This window comes from Cnephaeus nilssonii, assembly GCF_951640355.1.
Source record: "Cnephaeus nilssonii genome assembly, chromosome: 19".
In the NCBI taxonomy this organism is placed as follows: Eukaryota; Metazoa; Chordata; class Mammalia; order Chiroptera; family Vespertilionidae; genus Cnephaeus; species Cnephaeus nilssonii.
The window spans coordinates 41,593,246-41,610,576 of NC_137090.1; the positions used below are offsets into that span (position 1 = coordinate 41,593,246).

Sequence of the window (17,331 nt, forward strand, 5' to 3'; positions counted from 1 at the left end):
CAAGTCTCATCACACTACTCTCAAAGGGTTTGGCAAAGAAGTATCTGTTTCCTGAATACCACAAATTCCCTTAAACTATCCAACCCCTCCGGCTTTATTCAAACCTGTGCAGTTCCAAGTGGGCATCTGTGTCCTTAGGACCAAAAAGAAGTCAGAGGGCAGGCCCTCTGGACTGTAAGCACTGCTTTGCGACTGAGCCGCTGCTCACATGGGCACCAGCTGCTCACATGGGCACCTCAGTGAAGCGCGGGGCTTGGTGAACAGCAGTAGGAGCAGGGATTTACTACGGACAGAGCAACAACAGTGGCTGGCAGAAGGGCTTTGCAGAGTTAGAAGTGACTACTGCCAGGTATTAACTGCTATAATTTCTAAAATGTTATAACTCCTTCTTTAATTTGTTTCTATGTGAACCCCGAGAAAGAAGATACCTACTAAGAAGGGCTCCTGGAGGCTAAGTGGGCTCAAATTTTAAAAAACACACAGCCTCCAGCCATTTCTACACTGGGGCCTCTCATGCAAACTGTACTTCAAGGAAAAGCCTGCACTGAGCTGCCTGCCTGCACTGTGTCCTGCCGGCTGCGCCAGCCCTTATAAAGGAGTTCCTGCAATCCCAGTTCAACCAATAGGACCGAGTCTTCCCCCATCCAATTGGAGATGCATAGCTCCACACAACCAGAGTGCCTCTATTCTGACCAATCAGGAAGTGCCTTCTGGACCAATCAAACTTCAAGAATTTGAAGTCCTCCTTTGCATGAAGACAGACCAATTAGGGACGAGGGGCAGGGACTTCTGTCTATATAAGCCAGCTCCCCCGTGGCCCTAGGAGCACACCTGCCCTTTCCACCGAAGACTGAAGAATGCAGTTCCCTGGCTGAGCTGAAACATCGAAGATGTCTTCCAGAGCAGAGCTAAGCAGGCCAGCATGGAGCAAAGCGGGCCGGAACCGACCCAGAGCAGACTGGCACAGAATGCAGCCATCCAGCACGGAGCAGAGCAGCCCAGCACAGAGCAGACCGGCACTGTCCAGCCCCCTCACATGCGTGCTGTTTTCACAGCCTGGCTGTATCACAGTTGAGCTGTTTTGCATAAATCAAGTTTCCTTCTTCCCCACACCACAAACTGGGGATTCCTGTGGGCATGGAATTGGCGCCAACGGTCGACATTATGCAACTCCATCAATGGTGCCTGTTTCTCCTGGGCAATGCTGGGTATCACAACTAATAGTGAAGTAAAACAGTCTCGTTCTCTGAGCACACACAGTCACCGGCTGGGCCGGAGGACCTATCAAACAGGACAGCAAGCACTAGAAAGTCAGGAAGGTGACCTGACCTTTAAATTTTTGTTTTGATAAAAGACAAAGAAGATAACCCACTTGTGGATAATTATGTGTTTAATAACCCTAAACCAACTACATGTCCACTTAACCTATTTTATAGTTATAATTTTTAAGGAGGGAGAGGCATGAACATCTCTACCAGAACTTAAGTTTTAGGGAACTTCCTCAAAAGATAAAAAAACACCCACCAGATCACTTTTAAAAATGTAACTAACAAACTAAACAAACAATAACAACGTAACTCAAAATAGTCCCAGAGCTATAATGCCTACTTGAGAGGAAAGCGTAAGGAATCTATCCACCAAGTACTTCTGAACACGGACTGAAGACTTCCTCTCAGGAACCCCATTCCTTCCTTTTCCCATGTAAGTGGTTACATACCACCAGACTGTCTCATACCTTCCATTAGTACCATTTCCCTTCCTATCTTTCTTGTTTTGTTCTGATGAGAAAAAGTGTATTATATGTGTTTCTTCAACATTTTTCAACCAACACAGCAATATATAACATTTAAGGTAAAAGTCTGTTTAGGTATGATTTATCTCTGCATGTATCTTACCTGGTGCTGGCCACTCTGTGAAAGGAAGAGATTGACAAAGGTCTGACCTAGATCTGATTTACTGGTGTGTGTGTGTGTGTGTGTGTGTGTGTGTGTGTGTGCAGGGTGGCAGGAGTGTCTAGTTATCTTCAAAGGGGTATGGAAGGAGGATGAGAGAGTTGGATGGAATCTCAAAGGCCATCTAGTCTAAGCTATTGATTTTATATATAAAAAGACATCATGACTTCCCTCCCAGGCTTATCAGCTTGGGTAACTGCAGTCAGAACAGAATCCAATCCTTCAGTTCATTTGAATTTACAAATCCTATCTAATAAAAGAGTAATATGCAAATTGACCATCACTCCAAGACACAAGATGGCTGCCCCCAAGTGGTCAAAGATGGCTGCCCCCATGTGGACACAAGATGGCTGCCACAAGATAGCCAGCAGGGGAGGGCAGTTGTGGGCAGTTAGGGGTGACCAGGCCAGCAGAGGAGGGCAGTTGGGGGTGACCAGGCCAGCAGAGGAGGGCAGTTGGGGGAGACCAGGCCAGCAAGGGAGGGCAGTTGGGGGGGACCCAGGCCTGCAGGGGAGGGCAATTGGGGGAGACCAGGCCTGCAAGGGAGGGCAGTTGGGGGGGACCAGGCCTGAAGGGGAGGGCAGTAAGGGGGGGGGACACCAGGCCTGCAGGGGAGGGCAGTTGTGGGCAATCAGGCAAGCAGGGAGGGCAGTTAGGGGTAACCAGACCGGCAGAGGAGGCCAGTTGGGGGAGACCAGGTCAGCAGGGGAGGGCAGTTGGGGGGACCAGGACTGCAGGGGAGGACAGTTGGGGGGGGAGGCCTGCAGGGAGGGCAGCTGGGCGGTGGGAAGGCCTGCAGGGAAGACCAGTTGGGGGGGACCAGGCCTGCAGGGGAGGGCAGTTGGGGGAGGACCAGACTGGCAGGGGAGGGCAGTTAGGGGTGACCAGGCCGGCTGGGGAGGGCAGTTAGGGCAATCGGGCCAGCCAGGGAGCAGTTAGGCATCGATCAGGCTGGCAGGGGAGTGGTTAGGGGGTGATGAGGCTGGCAGGCAGAAGTGGTTAGGGGCAATCAGGCAGAGGCAGGCGAGTAGTTGGGAACCAGCAGTCCTGGATTGTGAGAGGGATGTCTGACCGCCCGTTTAGGCCCAACAGGCGGTCAGACATCCCTCAAAGGGTCCCAGATTAGAGAGGGTGCAGGCTGGGCTGAGGGACACACACCCCCCCCATACACGAATTCTGTGCACCGGGCCTCTAGTATACAATAAAATTAATATATGAATGAGAAGCACTTGAGTGTAATGGTGAACCCCTGAAGGATTAGGTTGGGTTGGCAAAATATCTTGAGCGGTGGTGGGGTGCTCTTCCCCCATAAGCAGTAGACAAATAGCAGAGGTACTGTATACTTTGCATACACAAAGCATACTCTGTCCCAGGCCTCCTGATAGTCTTTCTAAATGCAACCAGTGCTTGCTGGTCCCGTGGGGCGGGTGAAAGCAGTTGAATTCACTGGTGAACAAACATTACCAGAAAACACGCACAAACACGTACATCAGCAGTAGCATCAACCAAGGCCCATACAGTGTAATTATTATTCCATAGCTACATAAGCCACTCTTGGAAATCACACCTTATCTTTCCAAACCACACCAAGCAAAAACAATAATCAAAAAATGATTCTACTTTGTGATCATTTCTGACCCCCTTGATGATAGCAAAAGTCATACCTCATAACAGATTACAGGAGCGTGGAGCCTCTGAGGTGGTCACGGTGACGGCTGGGAGGCTGTCAGCCCCTATCAATCACCTTCCATTAAATAAAGCTTTTCCAATTTTCTGCTTCTCTGAAAAGTTTTGTTTTGCCTGGATTAAGCTGAGGCATCAACATTTGAACTTAGTGTTCCTATTACTGCTCCCTAAATAAATGCCATTAGCAGAAAACTAGCTTTTCCACAGTAAGAACTCAAAATCAAGGCTGACAACAGTGATGTGGTCGCATATAAAAGATATCTGGCTACAAACACTTCACAGGTACACATTATACGAAGTTCATGAGCAACTCCAAGGCCCAGGAGGGAGGGAGAATGTAAGGCGCCGAGAGGAGAGGTCTGTGAGTTGTACATTTTAGCTCCTGAAATGAAAATTGAGCAACTCCAATATATTCACTGGAGTGCCACAATACTCTCGGATTTCAGAAGCAGGCCTCCTCAGAGTTTTATGCTATATGGTTTCACTACCTGGTACCTATTATCTTCATGATGGAGAAAAGTGATTTTTCTAAAATATAGCAGATATGTCTGGGGGTGGAGGGGGGCAGTTTAAATCAATTGAAAAAGGCATGCTTAAAAAGTAACAGCACCTAAGGAAGGGATTCATCTTATTTATCTTTGTAATCCTGATAGCCAGGTAGATGTCTGCTGCATTAAGACACCACATTCATAAGCTGGGGAGCCCGTTTATGTAAATATGATCAAGGTTACAATCATGCACATTCCTCTGTACCAATAAACAGACTTTTCATTACGATTTTTAATGGCTGCATCAATGTGACGAGAGCCAGAAACAGAGTGGTAAGAACAGAGAGTGACGAAGAGGGAAGAGACATATTTTCAGAGTTAGTCTCAAACAGGCCTAGGGGCTACCTAGATCGATGTGTACGCAAGAGGTCCCGAGGTAGTACACCGCGACATGTGTTATTTGGCCCACACAGATTTTTTTAAATGTTAATTTATTGTCAGCATTAAAATATTGGGAGATTTTACTTAAAGATCCAGAGTTCAGGCTTCTCCTAAAGAAGTAAACAAACAGATGATCTGGCGATTCTAGGCTTTATCCCACCGGAAGGAACCTGCTGTGCAGTCTCTCGTGTGCCCCTGGAGATCACCACAGTGGCCCACTTCATTCCTGAAGGCTGCCTGTCTGGCCTCTGAAAGCATTGGAGGCGATGAAGGAAGGTTTGAGCCTGAAAAAATAGGAAGCATGGAAGAGGGAGCCTATTCTGGGATGGAGATAATGAGTCTACAAAGAGCATGGACGGATTGAGAGGATGCTGGGACAGTCAAGAGGCAGTGACTGGAAGCAGAGGAAGACACAGACCTTGACATGCAGAACTGGTAGTTGCTCATGACGTCATCCAAGAGTCAACGAAGCAGCTTGGAGAAAAAGCGTCAAGAGGAAAAGAGCCGAGGACTGAGCCCCAGGTCCTGCGCTTAGAGGAAAGAACATGGTGAGAGACAAAGGCAGAATTAGCTCCAGTGGCTCTCCCAGACCTGGTCCTCGCTGTCCAGCTTCATTTTCTGCGCCTCCCAGCAGGCACCGTGAGCCCAGCCAGCCAGTCCTATTTGTTGTTTGAGAAACCGAGTACTGTTGCCTGCCTTAGAGCCTCCTTCAAACCTGTGCTTCCTACCACCTGCGATGCTATTTTCTCCCCTGCCTTCGTGATGTTTCTATTTGACTTTCCACAACCAGCCGGAGCGGCCCAGGAGGTTGCTTCCCCAGCGCCTGCGCACAACTAGCAGAGCCTCCTCGCGCTGCTCTGAGCTTGCTGCCCTCCTCTTGGGCTGAGTGCCAGGCACCGGGTCTTCTCCAACGTCTGACCCTCAGTGCCTGGCGTGGCATTCAACAAACAGCAGGACCAAGGAGGGAGGCAGTAAGCCACTGCAGGGGTAGATAAACCCCGGGGGAGTGCTGTGCCTCAGAACGCGAGGAGGAGCCATTTCTAATAGAACCACCTCGAATACCAGGCGTCATTCAAGGAGAGTGAGAGCGGAGAGGCACTATATTTCAGCAAGAACCTGTGGCTAATAAGTTCAGGTGGGGGTGGTTTCTGATACATCATTGGAAAGTAGTTTGGTAATGTGTATCAAAAGGCTTACCACTGCTCACCCCCTCTTTGGGAAATCCATCTGTAACTGACAACTTGTTGTATTTGTTCCCTGGTGGTTCAGATCTACCCCCATTTCCATGTTGAGGGAGCTCCCCTCATGTGAGTCCTGGCAGGAGACCATGCGTCGCTTCCCACTCGGGATGCCAGTGAGACCAGACTCCTCCTCTGCCCGCCCTAGCAGCCAGGCCTGGCCGTGCCGGCACCCCTCCTCCAGCAGGGGAGCAGACACACTCCGAGGCGCTGGCCTCACTCAGCGGCTCTGGATGCGGCACCCCGACCTCACACTCCCAGGGGCCCCTAGGGACGCTGCTCAGACCCCCGGCCCTCCGCTTCCTGTCACTTCCCTGAACCTCAAACAACCTTCTAATCGGGGCCCCACTTTTAGAAGACAGCCAATTCCAGTCTCTGGAAACATCCTGATAGGAAAAACCTCCTAAATATGGGAAAAAGCTTTGTGCATGCAATGCAACATTATTTATAAAGAAAAATGTGGAAATAATCTAAACTCCCCCAAACAAGTATTTAAGTCAATGATAGAACAGCCACTTGATAGAACAGCACTAATGGAACTAAAAGGAAATAGGTTTATAATAAAATGTTTAAAAAAAAAAGCGGGGTTTAAAAATACAGTATTATTGTACTCTTACAAAATACAGGAAGTACCAAAATGTTGAGTAGAAGTATCTTCTTCTTAAGATTTTAATTATTTGTTAAGTACACAAGTAATTCAGGTTTACTGCAAATGTTCCAGAGAGACATCCAGAAAGCACTGGCACTTCCGCCACCAGCTCCAGCCTGGCCTCCGCGGAGCTGAGTCACCAACGTTAACGCCACCTGCTTCAGGCTCTGACCTCTACACAGCACTTCCCGGACCCTCTGTCTTCCCTCTCTCCCTCCATCCTCGTGTGTCCCTCCATCCCTCTTTTAGGCTGGACTGCAGACCCTGCTTCTTTCGGTTTTGCCCTTTGCCAAAAGCAGCTTCTATTCAGTCCTCAGACCTCTGCCCAGTGTTCTGTCTGCTCGGAAACCTCTGGACCCCTCGGCTGACGTAGACCCCTTTTCTCCTGCGTCCCATACTAATGCTTTGCCAGTGTCCCTCCCATTTGCTCTAAGTTCCCCGAGGGCAGGGACTGTGCCCCGTGTACCTGTCAGCTCCGGTACCTCGCCCAGTGCCTGTGTTGGCACGGAGGAAGGAGGAGGGATGTGTGAATGAGCGAGGGAGCGCGGTGCTGGAGGACAGTATGGCTGTGAGGACACAGGCATTGGCAGAGGACTGGGCACTTCCCCATAGAGACCGAATGAGCGAGGACACGAGGAAACACAGACACGCAAGCAGGGGAAGAAAAGGGAGCTGAGGGGCTTAACTAGATTATCTCAACAAAGGAGGACAGAAGAAAGAAGAAAAGGCAGGAAACAATAGCCAAGAAGGATATTCTGCGTAAACAGTAAGATGAATAAAGGAGACTGCATGGTTATTCTTTTCCTTCGGATGAACTGTTTGTTTGGGGAAGGGTTTTAAAAATAATCCCTTGAAAGATTAAACTGTCTCTAAGGTCAGTTAAACACACCAGACTGCTGAGAGCTCAGTTTCCGACCCATGTTGTACTGGGCTCCCAGGAGCTAACCTAAGAGAAAGTGTGTTCGGTGAGATACAAACCAGGCAGCACCGCACCCCCCCGCATGCGCCCCGGGGGGCTCTCACTAATTCCATGATGGGGAATGGGCTTCGGCCACAAAATTCCAAATTCCAGTCTCAGTTGCTTTTTAATCAACTCTGCTTCTAGTCATTGCTAGCCTCCCAGCTCCAGAACATCCTGGTATAGCTTACTCGAGGTGTCACCGTTCTCCGTAAAGGCCCTGGTACGCTGCTTCAGACGGAGCCTCTGAGTCTTACCTCCTGAGGCGGCTCCAGGCAACCGATTCAACTTCCACTTTTAACACAGCTGGCTTTTAGTAAGGGCTCTCTAGAGCCAGTCACTATGCCACCAACTTGTTCTCGGGAGTCTGCAGAATGAGCACGGGTACTAGTCATTGTTGCCCGAATGTTACAGAGAAGGGAGCTGAGACTGGAGGGCCAACGGCTCACCCCGAGTTGTAGGTGGCAGAGCCCAAACCGTGGCCGGGTCTGTCCCTCCGGCTGCAGGCCCACAGCCTCCCATGCTCATCTTCACCGCTCCCTAAGACACCACAGGCCCAGGCGCTGAAGGCAAACGCGTGGTCCCAGGATGAGAAAGTGTTTATGCAAATGGAAGCCGGGCTGATTTCTAACCACATCGCTGAAACCTTGCTAAAATCACAATCGACGTGCTTAGACAACATTACGTAATAGTCAGTGTGCTGGGAGGCAGCGCTGTCCCTCAGCCCGAGTCATTCAGGACTAGTCGTCTGGCCCCTCACAATTGCCTGTCCCTCAGACGCAGACGGGGCTCTATTTTGAATTCTAATGAGAACGAGGCACACTGAATATTTAAACTGCAATTACAAAGATCCTGCTTTTACACAGATGTTCTCACTACAAGTAAGCGACCTGAAAATACACATAGGTACCAATGGAAAATATCAGTCTAATTTACATTTAGAAGCTGGAAAAAGACAATCTTGTTTTCTACTTGATGCTATCATTGAGGTGAGGGTGGGTAAGAAAAGGGAGGAAAAAAACAACATGCAAAGATCTCGGGAAAAATGTTAAAGCCTGGGCTCCGAGCGAGAGGTTCACAAAGAGGTGCTTGAGTCCTTTGTTAACAACTGAACAAACAAATTCATCACCAGGCCCTTCTGTGTGGCCCCTTGCAATCCAGTCTGTACGTATAACTAGAAATTTCCTCACTGCAAAAGCATCTATGACTGATGTATCCGATCAGCAAGGAAGATACGCTGAGGGCAGGGAAACAAAAGATTTCACGGTTCGCAACCTATTTTCGCAGTCCCTTAAGTAAAGCGATGTGCCGGCTGCTCTCCGTTAAACAGGAATAGCGTGCCCTGTGAACAGCCAGCGAGTTACACAGGAGGGAGCTGCTTGATCCCCACCTCCCAAATTGTTAAGAGCTCTCTTGCTTGCAGTATCATGTATGTATATGAACGTGTTTACATGTGAAACGATTAATCTGGGCTTGCATTTGGGAAAAGCAGGTGATTAACTCCCTGCTCTGTCTCGAGTCTCCTGGACCAAGCCCCTGCCCCCAAACACCTTTCTTATTAAGACCATAATTGAACTTCCATGGTATCTGGCTCTCCTCTTGTGAATGCCAGCACTAAGGAAAGGTTCATTCTTTTCTGATCTCTCTGGTTGCTGCCCTCTTCAGCTGGTATGAAACATGTCCAGTGTGTTTTTAATTTCAGTTACTTTTTATTTCTAGACGTTCTACTTGGTCCCTTTTCAAATGTTCTATGTCACTCTTTATAGTCCCCTCTTCTCTGAAGATCCTTTCAAGGTTGTCATTTCTTTCTTTAAATATGGTAAGCACAATTGATGTTATAATCGTGTCTGATGATCGAGCACTGCACGTCTGTGCGGACTGGTTTCTGTGGTCTGTTGCTGGTCCTGGCCCGTGTTATTCTGTTCCATGTATCCTAGGTATCTTTGACTATGTGCTGGTCATTGCCCTGGAAATTTTTTTTTGGTTGAATCCTAGCGACTGAGTATAAATATGCCTTTCTCCAAAGAGGCATTTCATTGTTTCTGCCAAATACCTGGAGCTATTACAGGTGAGTCCGTCTCAAACCAAACTCAGGGTATGAGGTTTCCTGGCCATGCTGAGTATGGATACCCAGGGTGCAAACCAGAGGAGGGCCTTTTGGGCCACACCTATCAGGCAATGTAGGTTTTTCCTTTGTTTTTCTTCTATTGTGTTCAGTGCCAAGGCTGCCTTCTCTACAGTTCTCAAAGGCAAGTTTCCTTCTGGTACATTTCTATCCTAGCGTGTAGCTCTTCGGGGCCCAATCATCATCATCATCATCATCATCATCATCATCATCATCATCTCCTATTACATTTCCAGTTTGGAGTGAGCCCGGGGACTTCACTTTTACTCTGCTTGCCTGCCCCTCTCGGGCTGTGGAAGTCCCTGACTCCTGCCTGCAAAAGGGCTCTATCAGATAAGAAAATAAGGCCAGTGGTCGGCAAACTCATTAGTCAACAGAGCCAAATTGAAATTTCTTTTGAGAGCCGAAAACCGACTTCTGCGCATGGGCCACGAAGTTTCAATCGCACTGTACGTGCGCACCCGCATGTGGTATTTTGTGGAAGAGCCACACTCAAGGGGCCAAAGAGCCGCATGTGGCTCACAAGCCATGGTTAGCCGACCACTGCCCTAGGCAGTACCTGAGAGTTTAGAGGCTGGAGGCAACACAACAGGTCAGCTTATGGTGGTTCCTCAGAAAAATGAAACACCATTTGATGCAGCAACTCCACTTGTGGGTATACGCACAGAATACAGGCTTGACCCAATACTAGTGCACTCATGTTCCCAGTGGCATTATTCACAATAGTCAGAGTCCACTGACAAAGAAAAGGACAAACAAAATGTAGTATATACATTCAATGGAACATTATTCAGCTTTAGAAAAAGGGGAAGGAGATTCTGACACGTGCTACAAAGTAGAGGAATATTGAAGACATTATGCTCAGTGAAATAAGCCAGATTCAAAGGATAAATACTGTGTTATTTCACTTACAGAGGGTCTTAGAATAGAGACAGAGAGTAGGATGGTAATTGACAGGGGCCATGGAAGTGTTTAATGAGGATAGAGTTCCAGTTTAGGATGGTGAAAAGTTCTGGAGACGATGCTGGTGATGTTGGCACAACCATGTCAATGTGCTTAGCACTGAAAATAGCTGCAATGGTAAATTTTACGGTATGTATATTTTACCACAATAAAACAAAATTTTTAAATAAAAGGTCTGGCTAATTTTGCCAAGGGCTGCTAGACCTACTCAACAAATCCCACAACATGCCTAGTGTTCAAAGGCTTAATATTGACCAATGGAAGTCTCAGAAGTTAATTGCTGGGTGTCATAAATACAAGTCTGACCCCCCACCCTAGAGCTCCAGAGGCCACATGCTGAACCTGCAGGATTGTGGGAAAAACTTGCACTGCGTGTCAACAAGCACATACATAATTACACGTTTCCTTTAAAAATATGAGTGCAGTACGTTTTCCTTTAGAGGTATCAGGCACCAGAAATGGTAGAAGGATAGTTATTCGGTGTTGATCTACAACATTAATGGAGCTGCTAAGTAAATATTAGGAAAAAATTGAAGGGATAAGAGAAGCAAATCTCTAAAGTATTTCCATTGGAAGAATAAAAAATTTCTTCTTTCAGTACCTGACATTGCTGTCCTATTGCATCTCCCTTCTGAGTCACTACATGTAATTCTGTTATAGATAATATATGTTAAATATAACATATACCTACTAGATAACCACTAGATAACAAATTACTAAATGCAAATGAGACATACGATAAATTTACAGTTAACATATTTTAAGATACCAAGTTTTTAAAAACATAAACATGCATTTCAGTAATTCTAGGAGTCTCTAAGTTTCTTCTATTTAAAAAAAATGAAACAGAGTTCAGCTCAGAAGGTTTTATGGAAATTTCTGGGTATAAAAACTAACACTAGGTAATACCATAAATTTAAAAGGTAGCAACAGTAGAAGTAACGTTCTTCATTGTGATTCTATGAACGGCATATACTGAGGCCACTACATTGCAAATACAAAACTTATCGACTTGTCTATGAATATGTTCATTCCAAAATAATAGCAACATGATTTCTCATCAGATAAAAAAGACCTTGGGAAAGTTATCCCTCAACTGGGAAGAGTCTTCCTCCTTCAGACATAATGATAATGCCTCATACTTGCTCATTGCTTACTATGTGCCAAACACTGCTCTAAGTGCTATCTACAATAATAAAAGCATAATATGCTAATTAGACTGGGCATCCTTCTGGACGAAGCCAGGGCTGTGAGGGAAGCCCGGGTCCTGGGTGCCAGAGGGAAGCTGGTGCTGGCAGCCGGGGGAAGGAAGGCCTACTCTTGCATGATTTTCGTGCATCGGGCCTCTAGTATAATCTAGATATCTGTATCTGTATCCTCTCTCTCAGTATGAGCTATAACTTGTATCTTTATCTATATTAATTCGTTTCTTACAACAACCCTCTCATTCCCATTGCAAAGATGAGAAGCCCAAGGCAAAGGTGAGCATGAGCTTCCCCCAGGCCATCCAGCTGGTGAGCAGCAAAGCTGGGTGCACATTCCGGCTCTGGAGCCTGCTACCCACTGTGCTCTCAGGCCTCTCTGCATAAACAGGGAAATTCGGGGAAGATGGGCAGCATTACACACGTTCCAGATTCTATACAGTTTAATTCTGATAATCAGATCTTCCCCTTTTTTATAGCTGAGGAAACCAAGGCTCAGCAGGATTAAGTTTATACAGAAATTGAAGAGAGTAAGAGAGGCAGGTGGGCGTGAACCCACATCTCTCTGCCTCCCAGTTCCAGGGTCATGTGCAGAGAAGAAGTTATGTGAGAAGGCTGGGGAGGCACAGTGGAGGAGGCTGGGCTTCTGGCAGGAGGAAAGGAACTCATGCCTCAGGAACAGGAGCACAGAGTGGGTTGGTGTCTGATGGATGGGAACTGAGGGTGGGGGGAGCAGGACAGGTGATAAAAGGGAAGCAGGTCAGCCCCTCAGTTTCCCTTCTTCTGAGGTTCTGGAGTCGCTAGCTGCCTGGTCCTGCCTCGGCCTGTGCTAGACTTCTGCTTAACCAGCAAGTAACACAGGGGTGGACGGCCATGCTTCTCAAGGTGGAGCCGCAGGTGACCCTTGCACAGAGGTCGCTGCTCTAAAACGAGGTAGATCAGAGGGATCCGTTATATTTTTCGTGTTGAAAGGGCTACAAGTTAGACTAAGCATGTCCTCGAATCAATAGCTGTTTGTCATGCTGTATTTCTATTTACCATAAAAGCATCAGCTCGATAAACTTGGTGTACCTTTGTGGGATGGAGCACCGGCGACAGTCACTGTGATTGCTCCCACTGCCCCCACCGCGGATCAGCACCGGCCTCGGTCTGACAAGGCATGGGACGCAGGCCGCGTGTAACATAAACCGCGTGAAATCTGCATCGGAACCTCACAGAACAGCAAGTACCTGCATCAGAACTGCTTGGCATTCCTGTTACATAGCGAACACTCTTGAACTCTGACCTGCGCCTACTCAATCAGAACCTCTGGGGCTGGGGGGCTGGGAATCAGCCTTGAAATCACTCCGAGTGACCCTCATCTTGGCATGTGAACCCCCATTCTACTTACAAGGTATTAAGAAGTAAAATGATTGCCAAAGATAACACCACCAAATACAGGATTTGAACTCACTTGAGCTTCAGAAGCTGGGCTGTATCTGCTCAGGAGTTCTCCCTTCAACAACTAAGCTTTGATTCAATTAAAACAAGGCACAGCAGTGAACAAGACTGCCTTGAAAACCCAGAGCTCCATCATCACCAACCCGCACACTGTCACACAGCTTCCCAAGCAATTCTTCTCTATAAGCACACAGAAAGGTTCCTTCTTTTAAATTTTAAAAAATTAATACATTTTACTTCCCCTGAACTCGTGACAACTCATTTCAGTTGAACGAGACCTGGGTTATCTGTTAGCAGTGTGTGCCTCATCAGATGGGGCTGCCGTGTTAGAAGCGCAGCCAAACCTGCAGTAACTAGACCTGTGATGGCGAACCTCTGACACGCGTGTCTGTGCCATTTCTGATGACACGCGGCCGCTGAGGCGGCCACATGCCGAGGATGAAACATTTATGTTATTTAAACTATAAATATCGCGAAATAATGTTTTTTCCTCAAAGTGACACACTACCCTAGTTATGCTCAGTTTTTTGGCGAAGTTTGACACACCAAGCTCAAAAGGTTGCCCATCACTGAACTAGACAAACGTGGGAAAGCCCAAGCAGAGGCGCCCGCACGCGGGCGAGGCGGCCCCCTGACCACACCCTCGCTCACCACAGGACGCTGACTTCCTGTCCACCAGAGTCACACGCCGGGTCTCGGTGCGGAGCCTCTCGTCGGTGTTCTCCACCAGGTTGGCAAGGTCATCGATGATCTCTACAACGGAAAACAAAGATGCGTGGTTAATACTCCAAAATGCCCTGGCCACGTCCAAGCAGCAGAGCTGTGTGGGCCTTCCCAGGAATAATCCTCCCAGTGCAGCCAGGGAAGAGGCAAAAACTCATGTGTGTTCTTTGAAAACTGCCATATTGATTCAAAAAAAGGGGGAAAGTGGAGTGGTAAAGAAAAACCTGGTTTAACACAATAGACAGAGGAGTCACGTCACAAGTTCAGGGGAAAGGACGCATGACCTTTCCCCTGAACGGCAGCCAAGTGGTCATTCAAGTGCTCAAGGTGACAGACAGACAGTGCAGGAGACGTCAGGGACAACTGGGGTCCTTCCTAAGAGACCTGCTTGACGGTGAAATCTAGTCACTAAGAATGGAGAAGCCAGAGACCATGGCACAGAGGATGGTGAGAACGGCATCCATTTGAATACTGAGCAGAGAATAAACAGATGTGTGGATTAGGTTACAGAAAGGAGATGCGATTACCACTGGAAACCAGGATGTACTGGGGAGGGGAAAAGAAACTGAAGGTGCTATTCTTCATCACTCACAGCAGAGCCCTATTAAGCTGTTAAAAAGTAAAATATATAGCAATGTATAGCTTTATAAAATCACCAAAGCTTCAATATTTCATGAAATGTTAGATGGATTTTTTGGTAATTACTCTCTCATAAAGAATCCTTTATGTGGTTTGTCTTTTTATTTTTAACACTAATCTTTTAAAAGTGAAATTAAGCACTTAACATTTAAGATAGCATATATATATAGTATGATCCTAATTATGTAAAAATATTTCAATCTATCTTTTTATATAAAAACCAAGAAGGATATATCTGGATTATTTATTTATTTCTAGGTGATGGGACCCTGAGTGAATTTCCTTATATTTTCTTTCGTGTTTCAATTTTTTAAATAATGAAAATATTATTTTTCCATTTTGATTCTCTTTTCCTCCCTCCTTCCTTCTCTTCCTCTTTTTTTTAGTGATACCTTTAGAGATATGTTGTCCAATACACATCATCACTTTTCATAAGAATAAAACAAACAAGGAAGTCAAAGGAGGTTTCTGGAAGAGTGCTGAGTTGAGTTTGAAGGCCACCTGGGAGAAGCAGGGAAAGGGCAAGCCCTGCAAAAAGAACAGCACGTGAGAGGCCCAGAGGGTGGGTGTTCTTCCTGCCAGCCTGCTGCAGCGATTCCGGCAACTTCTCTTTACTTACAGAACTTTAGATTTGTGTATTCTAATTATTTTTTGCATGCCTTTCTTGTACAGAAAGACTATGACAGAAACTTTTATTCATCTCTATGCCTCCCATCCCAGGAGAGTACCTGGTACACAGCCAAGATAAAATAAACACTGCCCTGGCTGGTTTGGCTCAGTGGATAGAGCGTCACCCTGCGGACTGAAGGGTCCAGTCAAGGGCACATGCTCAGGTTGCGGGCTCGATCCCCAGTGAGGGCATGAAGGAGGCAGCCGATCAATGATTCTCTCTCATCATTGATGTTTCTATCTCTCTCTTCCTCTCTGAAATCAATAAAATTATATTTTAAAAAATAAAATAAATACTGAAAGATAAAGGCAATGAATGAATGAAGTCTCAAAGATAAAAGCACTGAACAATTTCAAAGCACTTTGTTGCTTCTTTAAAAAGTGAATCGAAGCCAAGTTTTCAAGTATTTATATAGCATCTGTCTATAAAATCTTTCATATTCATTCATAACTCTCTATTCCTTTGTATTCAATGACATACTCGCTCCCATTTTTCCTTTCGCCTGTCTATAAGCTCTATCTAGGTTTTCCTCTTACTCTGAAATGTTGGCAATCCCAAGCATTCTATTTTTACTCTATAATACTACCATGGTGATTTTTTATGCCTTTTAGTTCATCAATATTTCTATTAAAAACATGAAAATTTTCTGCTCTATCTCTCCAAAATTCTTGACCCATATAGCCAACTACCTATTACTTATCTCTCTTGAAATTCCTGCAAACTTCTGACTCTCCAGGTCTCTAAAATTAAACTCTTCATGTTCCCCCAAACATTGCTTCCCTCCCGTAATGGCACCATCATTCCTTTGCTTGACCAAGATAGAAATCTTGGGAGTTACTTGACCTTCTCCCTTCCCCTTCTCGTTCATTAGACATTCTATTTTTTAGCCACTCTAGTTGATTCTCCCTCCCTAGTATCTTTCAATCCTACCATCTCTCTTAAACTCTATTACTAGTATCTCACAAAAATTTTCCACTGTTTCTAAGACAATTCCTAACTTACCTTCCTGTTTCTACTCCTGGGTCCTTTCAATCCATTCTCCATACTATAGCCAGGGACATATTTTTTTTCATATTTCAATTAATTAAAACTTAAATAGCCATATGTGGCTAGTGACTATTATATTGAATTACAAAGCTCTAAGTATTTTTTAAAAGAAAACCAAAGCACATACCACTACCACTGTCATCACCACCACTGAGTTATTGCTTTAAAAATATTAACAGAGGGAATAAAAATAAATACTAAAAGTGCGTGATTCACTAAAAAAAAAAAAGGCAAAAAGGAGGTACAGAGAAACAAAGAGTAGACAGGACTAAAAGACTATAAATACCTAGATTGCAGACTTAAACCCAACTATATTAGTGGTCAGGTAAATATAAATGGACAAACTGCTCAATGACAAGACAAAGAATGTCAGGCAAAATTTTGAAAAAAGACAACACAATTATATCCTTTCATAAGAAACTCACTTTAAATATAAACCATAGAAAGTGTTTGCATGAGAAAGCTGGCATGGTTTTATTAATATTAGACCAGACAGACTTCAAGCCAAGGAGTATGATCAGATATAAAAAGAACATTTTCATCATCATGAAAGAACACAAATGACAAAAAATGGGAAAATCCCCAGTGTCTGAATAATAAGGAAACTGCCTGTAAATAATCCATGGGATAAGAATCAAATCACAAAAGAACATAGAAAATGTTTTGAACTGAATGATGACAATCCAAAATAAAAGTGTGTGAAATGCAACTAAAGCAGTGCTGAGAGGGAAGTTTACTGCTTTAAACACGTATATTAGAAAAGAAGAAAGGTGTAAAAATCAATGATTGGATTAAAGGAGATAATCATATGATCATATCAATAATGTATAAAAAGAATTAGACAAAATTCAGTGTTCATTCATGACACAAAATCTCAACAAAATAGGAAAGGGAGCTGCTTCAACCTGATGAAGGACAGCTATGAAAAACTTAGAGGTAACATCACCCTTAATGAACACTGAACACTTTCTCTAAGGTCAGGAACAGGCAAAGACATCTGCTCTGATGACCTCTGGTGACTATTTTATCGGAAGTCCTACATTGTTTAATGAGGAAGAAAAAGGCAAAAAGATTTAAAAGAAAGATGTAAATATGTATACCTAACATGAC

General features: G+C 45.5%; 1 protein-coding gene across 4 annotated transcripts in view; it reads right to left on the reverse strand.

Annotated features, from left to right (window-relative positions):
• The window catches only part of STX8 (syntaxin 8), a 246,148-nt gene that overhangs the window by 87,537 nt on the left and 141,280 nt on the right, over positions 1-17,331 (reverse strand). For 2 of the 4 annotated variants that reach the window (XM_079799291.1, XM_079799293.1), the window contains exon 7: positions 13,794-13,895. In XM_079799291.1, the coding sequence (XP_079655417.1) occupies positions 13,794-13,895 (102 nt within the window). Of the gene's footprint in view, positions 1-13,289; positions 13,502-13,722; positions 13,896-17,331 lie in introns of those variants that run through there. The other 2 variants (XM_079799290.1, XM_079799292.1) reach the window with 2 other exon arrangements.